The 21,256-nt window shown below is 41.1% G+C and overlaps 1 protein-coding gene across 1 annotated transcript in view; it reads right to left on the bottom strand.

Moving 5' to 3' along the window:
* Positions 1 to 252: 252 nt before the first annotated feature.
* Positions 253 to 21,256, bottom strand: part of Ccdc126 (coiled-coil domain containing 126) — a 41,936-nt gene continuing 20,932 nt past the window's right edge. The window contains exons 2-3 of the mRNA XM_004652813.2: positions 17,553 to 17,938; positions 253 to 2,067 (exon numbers count right to left, since the gene is read on the bottom strand). Coding sequence (XP_004652870.1) covers positions 1,883 to 2,067; positions 17,553 to 17,790 — 423 coding nt within the window. The 5' untranslated portion in view covers positions 17,791 to 17,938 and the 3' untranslated portion in view covers positions 253 to 1,882. The remainder of the gene's footprint in view (positions 2,068 to 17,552; positions 17,939 to 21,256) is intronic.

Below are 21,256 nucleotides of genomic sequence, written 5' to 3'. Positions count from 1 at the left end.
TTGTCAAATGCATAACCACGATTAAGAAACAAGCATATGGGCCTGGGAGGTGCTTAGTGGTTAAGGTGTTTGCCTGCAAAGCCAAAGGACCTAGGTTTTATTTCCCAGGACACACATAAGCCAAATGCATAAGGTGGCGCATACTTTTCGAGTTTATTTGCAGTGGCTGGAGGACCTAGCGCACCCACTCTCTCTTATCTCTGCCTCTCAAATAAACAAATACTTTTTTAAAAAAGAAAAAAGCATGTAACATTTTGTAAGTACAAATAATATACTTTATTTTATCCCTGAAACAAAAAAATAAAAATTTCCACATCTAATCAAAGACTGAACAACTACTCCAAACTTCACCTGGCAATGGTATGTCATTTCTTCACATAAAGTACAGAGATGACGGTATGGAAAGCTACCTTTCATGACACAGTATTTTCTCATACTTATTTCAACAAAATATAATTACTGCTACTACTTGTAGCACAGTATAACAATGAAATACTGGAAACTAAATTCAAATATAGTCTAAATCTAGAAGCTAGCTGCACTTAAGCAGTTATTATATAGAATAAATATTATGAAATATAGGGTACCACATAGCAATTAGATTTGCTCAAGGGTATTTAAATGAAGATTTTGTTCTATACTAGAATTATCCAAGATTAAGATTTCTTGTGCTGTGTACAGTAGCTATTTTCCTAAAATGATAGTCAATCTTCATAATTTATGTTTTAAATGTTATTTTAAGTGGTCATTATATAAAATGAATATCTAATCCAAAATTTTCTAAAGCAGAATACTCATATAAGATAAAGTAATATTAATATTTTCAAGCAATTTGATGCAGCACAAATACATTTATTATATACATCTGGCTAAAGTCCTCAAGTATTCTCATCTCCTTCCAACATAACCACAGCAGACATTATTAAAATATGGAAATAATGTGCTTTCCTGACAGCAGAAACACTCAACAGGTTAAACATTTTCTTTTTCCTTTCATTTTTGTTGGGTCTATGTTGCCCAGACTAGCCTTGAACATGTAATTCTTTTGCCTCCGTCTCCTGAGCGCTGGGCAACAGGCATATGACACTGGGATTTGACTTTTAAATCCACATTCATGCATGTGAAAAATCATGAATAATTATTTTTATCATAAAAATATTATTCTTTAGAATATATATAAGAAAGTTTTTGTATGAGATTAGACGTTACTATTTCAAATTTGCCCCAATGTTTAAGTTATGGACAGTGGCTGCTACCCATTTCAAAATTATACTCTTACAAATGTTATTTTAAAAATATACAATTAACCTTCAATTATTTTGAAGGATAGTGCAAATGAAGACATTCTTTGGGTCATGATTTCAAAGCATTATTTTCACCATTACACTTTCTTTCTCTGTTCATAATCTGAGTAATAAAATACAGTACTGGAGGTGAGCATATTTTCTAATAACAATTACATCTACTGAGAACAGAAGGAATGATTCAATAACAATATTTTATTCATTTATCAGAAAAACATGTTATATATTTAAATAAATATTTTATAGAAACAAATCCATGTCTTTCTAGTGTTTTTGTTTCAGCTTGATCTCAAACACAAAAGATTTATACAAAGATCACCTCTCTGCTTACTACATCAACCTCGTTACAAAATTCCCTTTAAGCATATAGAACAGCATTGAAGAGACTTACATGAAAGCAAACTAATAATGCTTGAAATTTTATGTACAGAACTAGAGTTTCAAAATCCAGCAAACTCCTTGAAAATGTGCAGAGCTTTTATTGTCGAATACTATTCTGTCTTAGCCAGCAAGGAAAGGGTTCCTGTGATGGGATGAAACCCACGGTGGATGTAGTAGCACAAGGTGGTCTTCGACTGCTATCTGATGCTGCCCGACACACTGATCCTTTTATTTGGAGTCACTGGCACCAAACTCCCACTAGTACCATTGGTGGTGTTGGCTGCTGAGCCATTCACTGCAATATAGTCGACCTTGTTCTCCAACTTCACCAAGCGCTGTAAGATGTCATCCAGAAGGACAGCAATTGTTCTTTTCAGATCCGCTAAGGGGGAAAAAAAAAATGGAATAAACCACATTAAACAACAACAGAGCTGTTACAGTTTTGAGATTAAAAAGGTGAACAATTCTTAGGACATCTGTAAGAAAATATACTAATCCAGGCATTGCCGCACACACCTTTAATCCCAGCACTTGGGAGACAGAGGTAGGAGTTCAAGGCCAGCCTGAGATTACATAGTAAGTTGTAGATCAGCCGAGCTAGAGTACGACCCTACCCTGAAAAACCAAAAAAGAAAATAGACTAGAGAGAAGACACCCATAGCACAGAGAAAGCCTGATTCTTTTATTCACAGCACATGCCTTCTTCCAAAGAGAAGGCCAGACTTGAAGAGATAGAGCAACTCTCTCTTTTCCACTGTAACAGAAAGGATACAAGTCTGACTCAGAGTACTAGCCCCTCCCTCAGTAAGGAGTGTGTTTATACTGGTTTTCGAAGCAGTGTATAAAGCACACCATGGAGCAGGTAGGTAAGGACAGCTAAGTCAGCAGTTTACTGAAGCCAAAAAAAAAAGGCCAAGAAACCTGGACCCTCTGCAGACTGAAACACGTGGGGGGCGGGGGGGGGGGGGTGCTCAGGTTCAGGGCAAACACCAGGAACCTGGCATGGTGATCATCAGGCTGTGCCCTGCTCCAACTTCTTGCCATGCTCTAAGTTGCTTCACACAGTACTGAACACTGATTGCAGGCTGTGTCTTGACCTGCGTGACTCCACTTTACAAAGCAGCAGTTGGCTCCATTTTGAGTACAAAGACAGAAATAGGATGACTTTGCAACCTCTTCGTGCATGTGCATCACCACCTGTCCAGCACAAGCACAAGACCACCTATGAGTTTTTAATGTAGACTGGAACACAGGAGAACCTTGGGAATATTAAAACCATAACCAAAATTCAGACACATTAACTTATGAAACATACTTGATCAAGGAAGGACATAACACTCTTATGTGGATCCCAAAGCCAGAGAAATACCTAACACTGTAATGATGAAGGCCTCACCAATCTGTCATTCAACCTTCCCACGGCCTGCGTCAAGAGATCAGCCACACAACTCCAAAATGTCCCTGAGGCTTTAGCTCAGCAAGAGTTCCCCACTACCTGACACTACCCACACAAGCTACTGTCTGTCCATCCACCCTTCTAGACTTGGTCTGTGCCTCAACTACATGGTCAAGTTCAAGCTCTTCCTCCACAGATGACGCTGCAGCAATTTCCACGGAGCCCCTTAGTATCTGACCTAAGCCCTGCAGCGGCTCTGCATTTTGTGTCAGCTCTCGCCCTCTGCCTTCAGTAAGATCTCTGAACTCTGACCTCTTAACCCTCTTGCAGCCATTCTGACACACACACAGTGAAGTACAACATGCGATTTGAGAGTTACTAGCAATGTTACTCACAAAAACCTGAGACTGCCAATGGGCACACTATCAAGGGAAATCGGGATTAATTCCTTGATAAACTGCAGCCAGTGAAGTTGACAGAGCTTGTGACTGTTACTCAACAAATTTCAACATTATAGAAAGACACAAACATCAGTTTCTGACAGCATGCTCATCATACAAGTGAGCAGTGATGCATCCAAGACTTGAATTTGACTTGAATTTCTTCCAGAGATGATGAGGAGACTACAGTTCTTAACCTCTTTGGAAGGTTGGAGGATTTCAGAAGAGTAACTATGATCATTTTCCTTCCTAAAATTCTTTCATCTGGTCTCCCAAAGGAAGGCCTGGCCAAAATGGACGCTCAAGCCTTAACCTGTGTTCATCAAGGAAAAATCATACAATACCAATTGAAAAATCTGCTGTTGATCCCAGTGTTGTTATAAAAAGTATGACCTGGGCTTGGAAGTTAAGGTGTTTGCCTGCAAAGCCAAAGGATCCTGGTTCAATTTTCCAGGACCACATAAGCCAGATGCACAAAGGGGCACATGCATCTGGAGTTCATTTGCAGTGGATGGAGGCCCACACTCACTCTCACTCTCTCTCTCAAATAAATAAATAATACATTTTTTAAAGTATGAGCCAGAAAAATAAATGGCCTTAAAACTAAAAGCTTTAGTGCATCCCAGGACATTATTAAGAAATCAAAAAGCGCCGGGTGTGGTGGTGCACGCCTTTAATCCCAGCACTCGGGAGGCAGAGGTAGGAGGACCGCAGTGAGTTCAAGGCCACCCTGAGACTACAGAGTTAATTCCAGGTCAGCCTGGACCAGAGTGAGACCCTACCTCGAAAAACAAAAAAAACAAAACAAAAAAAAAAAGTAATCAAAAAGGTTTGGAGAGCTGGCTTAGCAGTTAAGGCACTTGTCTGAAAGGCAAAGGACCCAGGTTCCATTTCCCAGGACCCACATAAGCCAGATGTACAAGGTGACACAGGTGTCTAGAGTTCATTTGCAGGGTGAGAGGCCCTGGTACGCCCATTCTGTCTCTCTCTAGCTGCTTCTTTCTCTCTCTCAAATAAATAAATGGAATAAAATACTTAAAAAAAGCAAGCAAGCAAGCAAGCAAAAGAACAGCTTACAGAATGAGAGAAAATCTTTGCAAATCATGCATCTGATAAGAAAGATAACACCATTTTAAAAACAGGCAAAGGTCCTTGCTTTTAAGATACAAGCAAGTGCTCCAAAGAGGACAGCCTATCTCTCCAGAGCTACAACCATGCTTGCCCAAGGACAAGCTCATCAGAGGCTCAAGCGCAGCAGGGGTCACAGCTATCAGGCTGGCTGAGGCCAGATTCCATAGTACCTATGTGCTTGCAGAGCACATGAAGTTCTGTGAGCTCACAAAACCATGGGAACTGTGCTGTTCACAGTGGGGTCTAGAAGCAATCTCATAAAATCCTGCTCCGAGTTAGACCTCCTGCTGCTGCCCCACCCCCTCAAAAAAAACCTCCACCAAAGCCCATGGAAAGAACTGATCCTTAAGGACTGAAGGGAAAATTATCCTCTAAGAAAAATAAAGTAGGACACATACTTTTGTTTAAAAATGACGAAAGGACTTGAACAGACATTTCTCCAAAGAAGATATGGAAAAGGTCAGTAAGTACAAGAATCAGTGCCCAATACTGCTTCTATTAGAGAAAATGCAGGTCAGAATGCAATGAGACTCTGCTTGACATCTACTAGGATGCTATGCCCAAGCAGGAAAGGAAAGCAAGATGGTGGGGAGGGAGGAAGAGAACTCAAAACCTCACACATTCCTAGTAGGAGTATAAAGTGGTACCACTGCTATCAAAAAGAGATGGGGGGCTGGAGAGATGGCTTAGTGGTTAAGTGCTTGCCTGTGAAGCCTGAGGACCCCGGTTTGAGGCTCAATTCTCCAGGACCCACGTTAGCCAGATGCACAAGGGGGCGCATGCATCTGGAGTTCGTTTGCAGTGGCTGGAAACCCTGGCATGCCCATTTTCTCTCTCTCTCTCTCTCTATCTGCCTCTTTCTGTTTCTGTCACTCTCAAATAAATAAAAAATTTAAAAAAATTTTTTTAAAAAGAGATGGGAAGCTGGACATCATCAGTGGTGATAAACAATAGTGGACATGCAAGCCTTAGATTTGGTCAGCCAGGCTAAATGAGCCAGCAGGTACCATAGCAGCATGTCTGTTATAGGGGAAACCAAGTGCTCTCTAACTGAACTGGAGGCCCACTCCACAGGAGGGAATACATGGCTGATTCTGAAAACCTAGTCAAAAGCCCATAGTGGGGGAGGTTATGTGCTCTATGGATGTAACGCCTGAGGTGTCTGGCTAAACATAAATATTATGCTCACTAATCTGCCCTGTAAGCTCTTAGTGTTCACACCCATATGCTAACACTACTCTAACCTTTGGCTGGAGAAGCTTCTCTTTTCAGATGGCAGTGACCTTTGAGATGACTCAGAAGGCACCATGGTGCTGAGAAGAAGTGACAGAAGCATGCTCAGCACTGAGACATGTCTATCACACCTCCCAAGGTTCAGGGTCCATTGCAGAAGAGGCTTGGGTTCCCATGACCTTGCAATGCCTGCCACTACCTACACAAGAATCTCATAAGAGGAGGAAAAGATGATATCAAAATGAAAGGGAAACTAATTGAGAGGGGGAGAGGATGATGGCAGGTGGATTTGTGAAGTGGAATGCGGGTGAGGAGAGGGAATTTTCATGGCTTATTGTCTAATTATGGAAGTCATTTAAAAGAAATTTAAAGGAAATGTTTAGGGATGAAATATCATCAAATATATACAACTTCTTTCAAATGTCACTGTGGTGGTTTGAGTCAGGTGCCCCCATAAACTTAGGTTTTCTGGATGCTAGGTTCCCCAGCTGATGGCAATTAGAAAGTAAAGCCTCCTGGAGGCAGTGTATTGTTGGGGCCGGGCTTATGGGTGTTATAGCCAGTTTCCCTATGCCAGTGTTTGACACACTCTCCTGTTACTATGGTCCACTTTATGTTGGCCACAGGGTGATGTCCACCCTGTCATGTCATCGTTTTCCCTGCCCTTGTGGAGCTTCCCCTTGTGCCTGTAAGCCAAAATAAACCTTTTTCCCACAAGCCACTCTTGGTAGGGTGATTTCCAACAGCAATGCGGACCTGAATACAACAGTTACCCTCCCACTGTCCCTCCAAAAGAGCAAATATATTTATACAAAGAAAGATTAGGCTTATAATCCCAGAATTTGGGAGGCTAAGATGTTCAGTGCAAGGCCAGCCTGAGCTACCCAGAAAGGGAGCTGGGCGTGGTGGCGCATGCCTTGAATCCCAGCACTTGAGCGGCCGAGGTAACCGAGGCCACCCTGAGACTACATAGTGAATTCCAGGTCAGCCTGAGATACAGCAAGACCTTACCTTGAAAAAACAACAACAAAAAACACCAAAGGGGATACTCTGGGAGATGTTCGGAAGGCAAGTGTGCTTTCATGACTGTTACTCTATACAAAGCAGTGCTGGGAGGCTGAGGAGATGGCTCAACAGTTAAAGGCACTTGCTTACAAAGCCTGTTAGCTCAGGTTTGATTCCCTAATACACACGTAATGACAGATGTACAAAGTGGAGCATGTATCTGGAGTTTGTTTGCAGCCATAGTGTGCTCATACATCCTCTTTCTCTTTCAAATAATTCAGCATTTTTTTAAAAAATCAAAGGTACAGCCGGGCACGGTGGTACACGCCTTTAATCCCAGCACTCGGGAGGCAGAGATAGGAGGATTGCCGTGAGTTTGAGGCCACCCTGAGACTACATAGTGAATTCCAGGTCAGCCAGAGTGAGACCCTACCTCGGGAGAAAAAAAAAATCAAAGGTACACAAGGAGATAAAGCAAGCAACAAAGGTTACTATCACTGCTATGATAATCTGAAATGTTGTGGGTACCAACATGCCACAAATAGAAAATTCTATGCCTTACTTCATGTTGTAGGTCACTGTCAAATTTAGGTGCACTAAAAGTGTGTGTATTACCTGAAAATAATGTTCACAGGGCATATAAGAAACATAACCAGATGGAGAATGGAATTTCAAAGGGGAAAGTGTCGGGGGGGGGGGGAGGGAATTACCACAGGATATTTTTTTATAATCATGGAAAATGTTAATAAAAATTTAAAAATTAAAATTAAAATTAAAAAAAAAGAAACATAACCAATTTTATGTTAGACTTGGGTCCCAACCCCAAAGATGATTGTGTTATATGTATACAAATATTTCAAAATCTGAAAAAATTTCTAAATTTGAAATATTTCTGGTCGTAAGCATTTCAAATAAGAAATATTGAACATGTAATGGGAGAGAGAGAAATCACCATTGCAGATACTCAACAGAGACACTGCAAGCCTTCTATTTGGGCAGCCAGGCCAAATGAGCCAACGGGTGCAATAGTGGCATGTCTGTCATGGTGGAAGCCAACTGCCCTCCAATTGGATTGGAGGCCCGCTCCATGGGAGGGAATACATCCCTGATACTGAAAACTTAAAACAGGGGAAATCATGAGCCCTAAAGGTAACATCTGCTGCTGTCTGGCTAAATGTATATACTATGCTTATCAAACTGCCCAGTAAGTACTTCTCTTAATGTTCATACCTATATATTAGTGCTACTCTCTCTTTTGGTTGAGAACCTTCTCTTTTCAGATGGCAGTGACCTTGGGATCACTCAGAAGGTATCATGGTGCTGGAAAGAAGTGACAGGAGTGCTCAGCATTGCAATATCTCTATCACACTTTCCAAGGCTCAGGGTCCATTGTGGAAGAGGTGGCAGAAAGAATGTAAGAGCCAAAGGAAGGGTAAGACTCCTTACAATGTGCTCCTCCAGAAACAAAATGGCCTGGCTATCCATGACCTCAAAGTGCCTGACACTACCTACACAAAACCATCATAATAGGAGGAAGAGATCATGACATCAAAATAAAAGAGAAACTGACTGAGATGGGGAGGGAATATGATGGAGAATGGAGTTTCAAGGGGGAAAGTGGGGGAAAGGAGGGCAATACCATGGGATATTGTTTATAATCATGGAAGTTGTTAAAAAAAATAATAATTTAAAAAATACTGAACCTGGACTGGAGAGAGAGTTCAGAAGTTAAGGTAATTACCTGCAAAATCTAATTACTTGGGTTCAAATCCCTAGTATCCATGCAAAAGCCAGATGCAGAAAATGACACATGCATCTGGAATTTACCTACAGTGGCTGGAGGCCCTGGCAATATCCATACATTCTCTCTTTCTTCCCCTGCCACCATCCCTGTCTGTCTCTCTTCCCTCTATCTCTGCTTATAAATAAATAAGTAAAAATTTAAAAATTAGTTTAAAAAGCACTGGGTATGGTGGTGTACACCTTTGATCCTAGCACTTGGGAGGCAGAGATAGGAGGATCATCATGACCTTAAGGCTACCCTGAGACTACATAGTGAATTCCAGGTCAGCCTGGGCTACAGCAGACCCTACCTCAAAAAAAAAAAAAAATATATATATATATATATATATATATATATATAATTTAGAAAAGAAATGTTGGAGCTGGAGAAATGGCTGGCTAAAGGCACTTGGTTGTAAAGCCTGATGGCCCAGACTTGATTCATCAATATGCATTTGTCTGGAGTTTGTTTGCAGTGGCAAGAGGCCCTGGAACCATTCTCTCCATTTCTTTCTCTCTCAAATAAATAAGTAAATAAATAAGATTTTATAAAGAAATACTGAACCTAAAAAAAAATATTGAACCTATACAGAAAAAAGATGATAGCAAACAGCAAGACTCCACAAAAAGTATGTCTGCTATCTAATTTGTAGTTGTACATGCCAACACGTGCATCGGAGACTGAACCCAAGGCCTGTTAAAGGCTGAGAACACTGTACCACTGAGCTACATCCCTATCCCACACCATGTAACTTTTTTAAAATATATTTTTTTTTTATTTATTTGACAGAGAGAAAGAAGCGGCGCACCAGGGATTCCAGCCACTGCAAAAAACTCCAGACGCATGTGCCACCTTATGCATCTGGCTAACGTGGGTCCTGGGGAATCAAACCTGGGTCCGTTGGCTTTGCAGGCACTTGCCTTAACCACTAAGCCATCCTTCCAGCCCCATATAATTTTTTAATTCTGAATTTTGAAATTCTTCAAAATAATAAAAATGGGTAAGAAATATTTCTTTACTGAGAGCTTTCAGTGAAGAGCTGAGGTATGTGGTAAATTGGGAAGAATTCTTAAACCCCCTCAGTGACAAAACTAAAGGATAAATACTGCACCCAGGTTGTCCCTGACATCCACCTTCTTTATATCTGAACCTTAGGATAACAGTGTAGGGTGAGGAATTACCAGAACATAAACATAAAATGAACCTAAACCTTTAGGAGGTTTGATACCACCCTGAGATGGATAGGAATTGTAAAGTTACAGTTTCAGGCTAGAGAGATGGCTTAGCGATTTAGGTGCTTGCCTGTGAAGCCTAAGGACCCAGAACCCACATAGACCAGATTCACAAGGTGGGGCATGCGTCTGGAGTTTGTTTGAAATGGCTGGGGGCTCTGGTGCCCCCATTTCTCTCTGCCCCCCCCCCTTCTCATTCCCACCTGCCACTTAATTGCTAATTCGCCCCAGAAACAAATTTTCTTATAGGACTATTGTGAAGTTTTTTTTGTTTGTTTGTTTTGGTTTTTCAAGGTAGGGTCTCACTCTAGCCCAGGCTGACCTGGAATTAACTATGTAGTCTCAGGGTGGCCTCGAACTCACAGCAATCCTCCTACCTCTGTCTCCCAAGTGCTGGGATCAAAAGCATACACCACCACGCCCAGCTAAACTGTGGTTTTTAATCTTTTATTGTCCTTGATTTTGGTAGAATAGTAAAAACTAGCTTCATAAAAATTATGTTAATTTTTTAAACTTTTTAAAGTTTGTTTTATTTATTTGAGAGAGAGAAAGGGTGTGCCAGGGCCTTCAGCCACTGTAAACAAACTCCAGATGCATGCACCACCTTGTGCATCTGGCTTACGTGGGTTCTGGGGAATTGAACCTGGGTACTTTGACTTCACAGGCAAACACCTTAACCACTAAGCCATCTCTTCAGCCCTAATTTTTTAAACTTTTGAAAGAATCACCCAGCAAAGCCATTTAGGCCTAGAGATAGAAAGGACTTTAAACTACAGGTTCAATTCCCCTCATCATCACAGCACATAAAAAAACACCAAAAAATGTTACTGCTAAACTATTCACTATTTGAAAGTGGAAATATGTCTACAACAATTAAATAAGTTACACACTAATATTAAGAATACTATCACATGGTTCAAGATGTATTGAAATATATGAATATATACCATATCTAAGAGCTAACATAGTACAGCTGGCTACCTATCTGTGTAAAATAAAGTTTATTGGAACATAGGTATGTTCACTTATTGCACAAGATACTATATAACCAACAAAGCTGAAAATATTTACTATTTACTCTTTTAAGAAAAAAATATGCAAATCCCTGATTTATCCAAATTAACTGAAATTCCATCTTCTTTATTTACCCATTGTGTGTGTGTGTGTGTGTGTGTGTGTGTGTGTGTGTATATATATATATATATATATATATATACACACACACACACACATAATGGGTAAATATATATATACACACATACATACATACATACATACATACATATATATTATTTGAATACTTATAAACACTGTGTGTGTGTGTGTGTGTGTGTGTGTGTGTGTGTGTGTGTGTCAGAGAGTGCATGTGGAGGTCAGAGAATAACCTCGCAGTATTGACTCTCTCCTCCTACCTTGTTTTTGAGACAAAGATCTCTCTTGTTTTTGTCTTTTTGCTGCTGGAAATGCCGCTGGCCAGAAAGCTTTGGGATTCTCCTGGTTTCACCTCCCACTGTCAAAGGCATGTTGAGATTGCAGACATTTGAACCAATTTGCATCTAGCTTTACATGGGTGAGGGGGACTGAATCCAGGTCAATGTTTGTAGACCAGGCCGCTTTACCCACCTCCAACCCCAACCATAATATTTTTACAGTCAAAAATTGTTTGGGTGGGGCTGGAGAGATGGCTCAGTAGTGAAAGGCTCTTGCTGGCAATAGCCTGACGACCAGGTTTGATTCCCCAGTACACATATAAAGCCAGATGCACAAACTAGCACATGCATCTGGAGTTGAAAATGACAGAAGGCCCAGATATATCCATAATCTCTTTTAAATAAATAAGAATATTTTAAAATATATATTAATTATAAAAATATCTTATTACAACCAAAATAAAACAAATGTTAGAATTCTTTTTTTTTAAAAATTTTATTTATTTATTTATTTGAGAGCGACAGACACAGAGAGAAAGACAGATAGAGGGAGAGAGAGAGAATGGGCGCGCCAGGGCTTCCAGCCTCTGCAAACGAACTCCAGACGTGTGCGCCCCCTTGTGCATCTGGCTAACGTGGGACCTGGGGAACCGAGCCTTGAACAGGGGTCGTTAGGCTTCACAGGCAAGTGCTTAACCGCTAAGCCATCTCTCCAGCCCTAGAATTCTTTGTAAATGTATACCATTTACCTTTCTATGTCCCTAAATCATGCTATGGTCAACAGTTATTTCATATTTTAAGAGACTAGCACTAATATCATCCTAATTTAGTGAGTTCCACATGGACCTGAAGCTGGAGATAGTATAGAAAAGGGGAAAAAAGTGGAATGTATTTGAGCAATAATTCTGTAAAGAGGGTTTTCTCCATGAGGGCATCTGCAGAATGCCGTGCCACTCCACACAGCTGGGCAGTGTAGCATAGATGTTGCCTTTTAAATACTCAAGGGCAAGTTTTATTTCAAATATATTTACTCTTCGGTAAAAATCCACTTCTTAAGGTGCAGAGATGGCTTAGTGGTCACGACCTTTGCCTGCTAAGCCTAAGGAACCAGGGTCAGTTCCCCAGTACCCATGTAAGCCAGGTGCACAGGTGGCACATGCATCTGGAGTGTGCCCATATTTTCTCTCTCTCTCAAATAAGTAAATAAAATGCTCTTCTTCATTGTTTCTGTTTGGTGTCCTTCGATCAACTGTATCTGCATCTGTGACAAGTACTTGCCCATCTCAGGTTACACCCAGTGTTTCAGCTCAGATCATCTATATGTGATCCTTAAGAACAAATGCAGACCAACTCTCATCACTTCAAGAAAATTATCACAGGCTGGAGAGATGGCTTAGTGGTTAAAGCACTCGCCTGCAAAGCCCAAGGTCCCAGGTTCGATTCTCCAGTACCCTTATAAGCCAGATGCACAAGGAAGCGCACCATCTGGAGTTCATTGCAGTAGCTGGAGGCCCTGATGCACCCATTTTCTCTATCTGCCTCTCTCTTTCCCTCAAATAAATAATTTTTTAAAAGAAAATTATCACAATAAAGAAAAATAACAATCTGCCCAGTACAGTCCCAGGTAAAGATAACATCCACAACACAGGCATTTAACCTATACTGACTCTGTATACCTCACTGAACTCAAGTTGTTTTTCTCTTCCTTATTAAGTATAAAGCCATAAAGCAAAAGTAACAAGAAAGAAGACAATAGCAACAAAACTTTAAAAGCTACCGGGTGTGGTGGTGTAAACCTTTAATCCCAGTACTTTGGAGGCAGAAGTAGGAGCGCCATGAGTTCAAGGTCACCCTGAGATTACACAGTGACTTCCAGGTCAACCTGAGCTAAAGTGAGACCCTACCTCAAAAGCAAAAAAAACAAAACAAAACAAAAAAAAACCCAAAAAACAAAAACACTTTAGAAGCTAGAAAGCAGACTGATAAATGGTAATACTTAACATATCCCCCTGCAAAAGGTTGATTTTCCAACAACAACAAAACAGCCAAGAAGCAATCCAGTATTTTCTCACAGGACCCTACCCCCATAATGCCCAGGAATTTTATACCATGTATTCCTGAAATGAAGGTTAAAGAACAGATTAGCCAGGCATGGTGGTACACACATTTAATCCCAGCACTCAGTAGGCAGAAGTAAGAGGATTACAATGAATTTGAGGCCACATTGAGACTACATAGTGAATTCCAGGTCAGCCTAGATGGTCTTGAGCAAGATCCTACCTTGAAAAACCAAGTGTGTGTGTGTGGGGGCGGGGGTGAGAAGGCTGGAGGGATGGCTTAGCGGTTAAGGTGTTTGCCTGCAAAGCCAAAGGACCCAGATTCGATTCTCCAGGACCCACATTCCCACATTAGCCAGATGCACAAGGGGTCATACACATCAGGAGTTCATTTGCAGTGGCTAGAGGCACTGGTACACCCATTTTCTTTCTCTCTCTCCCTCTTTCTCTGTCAAATAAATAAAATATTTTTTTTAAAAAAAAGAGAGAAAGAACAAGAGAGGAGAAAGACCCTATTGCTTAAGACTGTATGCTTGTGCTGCAAGGTCACTGAGAAATCCTGCTGGTGTTGAGCTGAAAACATCCTTCTTGTAGTCCAGATGACAGCTGGAAAAAAGCTACGCAGTTCCATGGGAGAGAGAGAAGTCATCAGTGGAGATAAACAGCAGTGGACACTGCAAACCTTAAGATTGGCCAGCCAGGCCAAATGAGCCAATGGGTGCAATAGTGGCATGTCTGTTATGGGGGAAACCAAGCACTCTCTAATTGGACTGGAGGTCCACTCCACAGGAGGGAATACATGCCTGATACTAAAAACCTATGATAGAGGAAGTCATGAGCCCTGGGGGTGTAATGTCTGCTGGTGTCTGGCTAAATGTATATACTGTGCTCACCAAACTGCCCAGTGAGCACTTCTATTAATGTTCATACCCATGTATTAATGCTACTCTCAAACTTTTGGTTACAGAAGCTTCTCTTTTCAGATGGTGGTGACCTTGGGATGACTCAGAAGGCTCCATGATCCTGAGAAGTGGCAGAGGAGTGCTCAGGACTGAAATATCTCTATCACACCTTCCAATCAATGCTCAGCATCCATTGTAGAATAGGTAGCAGAAAGAATGTAAAAGCCAAAGGAAGGGTTGGATTCCTTACAATGCACTCCTCCAGACACAAAATGGCCTGGATATCCGTAACCTCACAGTGCCTGGATACTACCTACACAAGACCATCATAACAGGAATAAAAGTTCATGACATCAAAATAAAAGAGAGACTGATTGAGAGGGGAAGGGAATATGATGGAGAGTGGAGTTGCAAAGGGAAAGTAGGGGGGGGGTTACCATGGTTTATTGTCTATAATTATGGAAGTTGTCAATAAACTTTTTTTAAAAAACAGAGAAAGGACTCATAAAGCTAGGTGTTGTGGTGCATGACTTTAATCCCAACACTTGGGAGAGAGAGGTAGGAGGATGCCATGAGACTACATAGAACAAGGCCACCATGAGACTACATAGTGAAAAAAAAACACCAATAGAAGCTGGGTGTGGTAGTACACGCCTTTAATCCCAGCACTTGGGAGGCAGAGGTAGGAGGATCGCCATGAGTTCAAGGCCACCCTGAGATGACAGTTAATTCCAGGTCAGCCTGGACCAGAGTGAGACCCTACCTCCAAAAAACAAATAAACTAGCTAACTAACTAACTAACTAACAAAACACCAATAGAAAGACTGGGTGTAAATCTATTTATGAAGCCATGTGATTCTGCTCCAGAGCCTCCCCTACTGCAGAAAAGCCAAGGTGTGTTTTCTGAAGTAGGGAAGACACTGTGAGGATCTGGGGACCACACTGAGTGGTGAAGAGTGGATAGGAGTTTATACAGGGAGTGCTAGACAAAGCCTCCTCATCCTGTCTTTTTCTGTCTTTTTTTGAGGGGGAGGATGGGTTTCGAGGTAGGGTCTCACTCTATCCCAGGCTGACCTAGACTTTACTATGTAGTCTCAGGGTTACCTCAAACTCACAGCAACTAATTCTCCTACCTCTGCCTCCCGGATCCTGGAATTAAAGATATGTGTCACCACATCAGCTCCTGCCTTATTCTCTACTCATATCCCAGAACAACTACAGGTCTGCCTCAGCAAAAGATGGAGAGCACTGCTTGAGGCCATCTGACCAGCTCAGAAGAAAAGCCCAGATACACAGATAGAAAAGATAATCCCCCAAAGTAACATTTTCTGATATGGTAACTCCTTTTATTCTCAAGAAATATATTCCAAGACCCCAGTGAATGACTAAAAACACATATAGTACTAAACTTAAATATTTTCTCACATACATACATACATACATACATACATACATACATACATACAATGAAGTTTAGTTCATATATGAGACACAGTTAAGATTGGGGGGGGAGGGGTAGCTCCAGGAAAGGATACTTCCAAATAATGTGATAAAATACCTAATGTATCAGAATGCACCAGGAGGATATTTAAATAGGTGTAGGGAGACAACAGGAAACTAGGCAAAGAAAGAAAAATGAACAGTTATTAATTCTAGAGAGGATGGGGCTGGACAGATGTCTCCATGATTAAAGGCACTTGCCTGCAAAGTCTAATAGCGTGGGTTCGATTCTCCAGCACCCATGTAAAAAGCACAGACACTGCATGCATCAGGAGTTTGTTTGCAGTGGCAAGAGCCCTTAGTGCGCCCATTCTCTCTCACTTTCTATTTTTATCTCTACTTGAGAATTAATTAATTGTAGGGAGGAAAGTTAGACAAGAAAGGAGATTATATGTACCATATGACTCTATAATGAATACCACTAATGTAGGTATAATAGTGCAAACACTGTCATTCCAAGCAAAATTCTGCAGGGAAAATGGCAGGACAAGAAGGGCATGTGGAGCTGGGGAAATGGCAGAGTGGTTACAGGCACTTGTTTGTAAAGCCTGACAGCCTGGGTTTGATTCCCAGGTACCCCCATAAAGCCAGATGCACAAAGTAGTACATGCATCTGGAGTTCCTTTGCAGTGGCTGGGAGCCCTGATGCACCCTTTCTTTCTGTCTGTTTCTCTCTGCTTATGAAATACTTGTTTAGAAATGAAGGCATGTGTCTGAAAAAGCCACATTGGTGGTAGAAGGTATTTTAAAATAGAAGGGTACATGCCAGCGTGCAGTGCTTACAAGACGAAGGGGCAGGAGGCACACTGGAAACAGATGGCGCCATACCTGAAAGTCAAGAAGCGGCTCCTACAGTGTGCTGTTCAGATATGGAGGCAGTCACTGAACAAATGAAAGAATTTAAAATGGGTTCTGAGGAACAGAAAGTTTGAGAACTACCGACACTAGAAAGAATTGCTCTTTTCATTATAAGACTCAACATATTTTGATTCTTTCCACACTCATGTACACTCAGTATTCTAGACAAAAATCATCCTGCTCCCCTCTCACTTCCTCCCTTTCTCCCTTTTCTATCTCCCTTCTGCTCCACCCTACCACTAGTTTTTGTTCCTTTATTCATTCATTCATTCATTCTTTTTTGTAGCCCACACAGGCCTTGCTGACCCCTCTTCCCTCGCTCTTTAGAATTCTGGGACTACAGGCAAGTTCTACACTGCCAGGCCTGGCTACACCTCCCCAAATCCTATGGGGAACGGAGAACACTTCAGGCGCAAGTTAAGACAGCAGGACACAATAATGTGAAAGGAAGCGAGGCCATGCACAATGCTGGAGCCAGAGGTAAATCCTGCTTCTTGGGACAAAGGTTGTACATTTGATGAGTTATACTGGGAAAGCAAGAAAACTTAAAATATAAATGAGGTATAATAATGGTATTATTTTATATAGAAATAATTATTTTAAAATATATACAATATGCTTTAATGTGTATTTTTACAGAGATAAGAATGTAGTAGTGAAACTTAACAGTTTAAGGTCCTTTAAATATGATCCAATGACTAAAACTGTTAGTGTACAACATTAATTATAAATTTGAGTGAACATCAGTATCATAATTTCTACTTTTTAGTACATTTGAAACTGCTTGTAATAAAAAGTCAGAAATAAAATTGCAAAGGCCTGCACATGAAGTAATGAGTTCAGCTTCTGTGACTGTATTTCAATGGGAACAGAGTGTGAGAAGCCTAGGAATTATCTTACCATATCCTGCCATCGACGCACCACTCTCCACATCCACCGCGTTCTTATTTTCCTCTGCGAGAGCTTTAACGTATCTTTTGCTTAAGTCCAGGATTTGCTCACGTAACTTGACACTACTTTGATGTCTTGGTTGTTGGAAAGTATAGTGCAGTAACATCAATCCCCAAATGAGTCCCAAGACAAGCAACAATAAACTCAACTTCTGGGACATATTTTTTCTTGAGATTGTAAAAAACATTCTGGTGAAGCAAAATGACTTGATTGAGAAGTAGCAATTGGAGACACCACCAAATGATCAAGACTTTTGAAACAGAAAGTCTTTTTTAAAAAATCTTCTCTAATGATTCTTCATCCTCAGCAAGGCTGCCTTCTCTCTTACATTAACTCTGTAAAATTAAGAGAAAAGGTGATTAGACTCAACCTACATATAAGTAACAGAAGAAACAATGACAAGAAATCCTAGAGTTTTGATTTGGAACTCTATCTTCTTTGACAATTTTCTCTGCCACTCATCAAGCTTTCTTGTCTTTTATCTGATTTATTTATATATCTCATGCAGCCCAGGCTGGCCTCAAACTCACTATGTAGCTCCCCCTGCAAGTCCTGATTCTCCTACCCCCACTTCCTGAGTGGTGGGATTATAGGCATGTGCCCCATTTATGCGATCTAGCAGATCAAATCCAGAGTTTCATGCATGTTAGTACTCTTCCTAATGTATTACATCTCCAGCTCACATTTTTCTATATTTCCAAATTTTGAATTTCACATTTCAAAAATTATTTTTATTTTTATTGTTATTTATTTGAGAGATTTGAAAGACAAAGTAAGAAAGAGGCAAATAGAAGAGATACAGAAAATGGGCACACCAGGGCCTCCACCCATTGCAAACAAACTCCAGATGCATGTTCCACCTTGTACTTCTAGCTTACAAGGGTCCTGAGGAAACGAACCTGGGTCCTTTGACTTTGTAGGCAAGTGCCTTAATCACTGAGCCATCTGTCCAGCCCAGAATTCCACATTTTAAATGAAAGTACACATAATTTCAAAGAAAACTGATTATATTTTAACATTTTTCTTCCTTCCTTCCTTCCTTTTTTTTCTTTTTCTTGTTTGCAGTGTTGAGGATTAATCTGGGCCTTGTAACTGCAACCAAGCATTCATCTACATGCCCCAGCACTATATTTTAACTTTTTGGGGGGCCAGGTAGAGTCTCACTCTAGCCCAGGTTGACTTAGATATAATTCACTATGTAGTCTCAGGGTGGCCTCAAACTCACAGCAAACCTCCTACCTCTGCCTCCTGAGATCTGGGATTAAAGGCATACACCACCACATCTGGCTTTTTAAAGTTTATTTTCAAGCAGAGAGAGACAAGAAAATGAATGAACGAATGGGCACACCAGGACTCCTAGTCACTGCAAAGAAACTCCAGATGCCTGTGTCACTTTGTGCATCTGGCTTTTTACGTGAGTAATGGGGAATAGAACTTTGGTCATTAGGCTCTGTAGGTAAGTGCCTTAACCCCTAACCATCTCTCCAGCCCTATTTTAACTTTGTTTTTGTTTAATTTTTTTAATTGGGGGGGGGGGGTGGAGAAAGAGACAGATAAAGAATGGGCCTGCCAGGGCCCCTAGCCACTGCAAATGAGCTCCAGACGCATGTACCACCTTGTGTATCTGGCTTACATGGGTCCTGGGGAGTCAAACCTGGGTCCTTTGGCTTTGCAGGTAAATGCCTGAAGCACTATGCCATACTTCCAGCTCTCTTTTAACTAAATAAAAAGGTTTTAAAAAATCATGAAATTTTGAATTCCTTGGAAATCATAATGTTATGAACCACTGTTGTTATCCACCAGGGACATAAACTCTTTAATTTATATCATTTGGAGAAAAAAAAAACAGGTATAAATTCTTAGTATTCACAAAAATAGTTCACAGTTTACTTAAAAAATCTTTAGAAATGTTTTAATATCTATAATATAAGTAAATAAAGCATCTCAGTTATAATCAATTTACTAGGGAATAATAACAAAACTAGAAAATAAAAAAGGTACTTTGAGAATAAGATGAACACAGCAGTGTAGTGTGGAGGTAAAAAACCTGACGTGGTGGTGCATATCTGTAATCTCAGCATGACAGGCAAAGGCAGGAGGATGGGGAGTTCAAGGTCAACCTGGGCTACACAGAGATCTATCTATATGTTAGCTCATGATACACAACAAGACACTGTATTTTTTAAAAAAAAAGTGGGCTGGAGAGATGGCTTAGCAGTTAAGCACTTGCCTGTGAAGCCTAAGGACCCCAGTTCGAGGCTCGCTTCCCCAGGTCCCATGTTAGCCAGATGCACAAGGGGGCGCACACGTCTGGAGTTCATTTGCAGAGGCTGGAAGCCCTGGCGTGCCCATTCTCTCTCTCCCCCTCTATCTGTCTTTCTCTCTATGTCTGTCACTCTCAAATAAAAAAAATTCAAAAAATTTTTTAAAAAAAAGTCTGGCATGGTGGCGCATGCCTTTAATCCCAGCCTTCTGGAGGCAGAGGTAGGAACATCAACATGAGTTCAAGGCCACCCTGAGACTACACTGTGAATTCTAGGTCAGCCTGAGCTAGAGTGAGACCCTACCTCAAAAAACCAAAAGAAAATGAAAACAGGGGGGTGGTGGAGGAACCACCCAAATCTTGTAGAGCTTTCATTCACTACTTACTGAGCTACACATTATGGATACTATAATTTTACCATAAAAAGTTGTTTCCTAGCAGAGATGCTTTCAAATATTTATTGTCGTGAAATAATAGCTGCACTAAATTTTTTAGAAATTAACTCCTTCCTAAGTGCGCTGCTACATCTACAGATTTCTGTCGTTGCCATCTGAGGAATAAATCTGTTTCAGTGTTATAAAAACAATACCACTTGGGCAGGAGAGATGGCTTAGTGGTTATGTGCTTGTCTGTGAAGCCTAAGGACCCCAGTTCAAGGCTCGATTTCCCCAGGACCCACATTATCCAGATGCACAAGGGGGTGCACACATCTGGAGTTCCTTTACAGTGGCTGGAGGCCCTCGTGCACCCATTCTCTCTCTCTCTCTCTCTCTCTGCCTCTTTCTGTCTGTCGCTCTCAAATAAATAAATTAAAATTAAAAAAAAAATACCACTAATATAGGCCTGAGGCAGCAATCTCTGGGGGTCCAAAACCCATGAAGGAAGCAGAGTGAGGAGACAAACAGATGACTTACCATGCAGCACATAAGCCCTTCTCCACAGAACCTTTACTCTGAGGAAATCGAGGTACCTATGTTTTGACTGACAGGCATGACATGACAGAAGAGTTTGGAGAGGAACTACTCCTGAAATTCTAGTTACTGCTCAAACAAGTAATGCCACTTTATTCATTTGTGGAAGACTGGGTGATGGCGACTGCTGGGGAAACTCAAAACTTGTCAAAGTGCTAAGAGGAGACAGTTGAATACAGAGCACCAAGTGTGATGTCTCAATCATGCACTGCAAGGCTCAGAGACTATTGTGAAGAGGTGGTAGAAGGAATGTGAGACTACAGGGCTGGAGGGATGACTCAGAGGTTAAGGCATTTGCCTGCAAAGCCAAAAGGCCCAGGTTCAAGTCCCCAGGACTCACATTAGCCAGATGCACAAGGGGGCACACGTGTCTGGAGTTCGTTTGCAGTGGCTAGAGGCCCTAGCATGTCCATTCTCTC

Source organism: Jaculus jaculus, chromosome 16, assembly GCF_020740685.1.
Source record: "Jaculus jaculus isolate mJacJac1 chromosome 16, mJacJac1.mat.Y.cur, whole genome shotgun sequence".
Taxonomy (NCBI): domain Eukaryota; kingdom Metazoa; phylum Chordata; class Mammalia; order Rodentia; family Dipodidae; genus Jaculus; species Jaculus jaculus.
The sequence above is the reverse complement of the archived record's forward strand: the minus strand, read 5'-3'. Positions and strand labels throughout refer to the sequence as shown.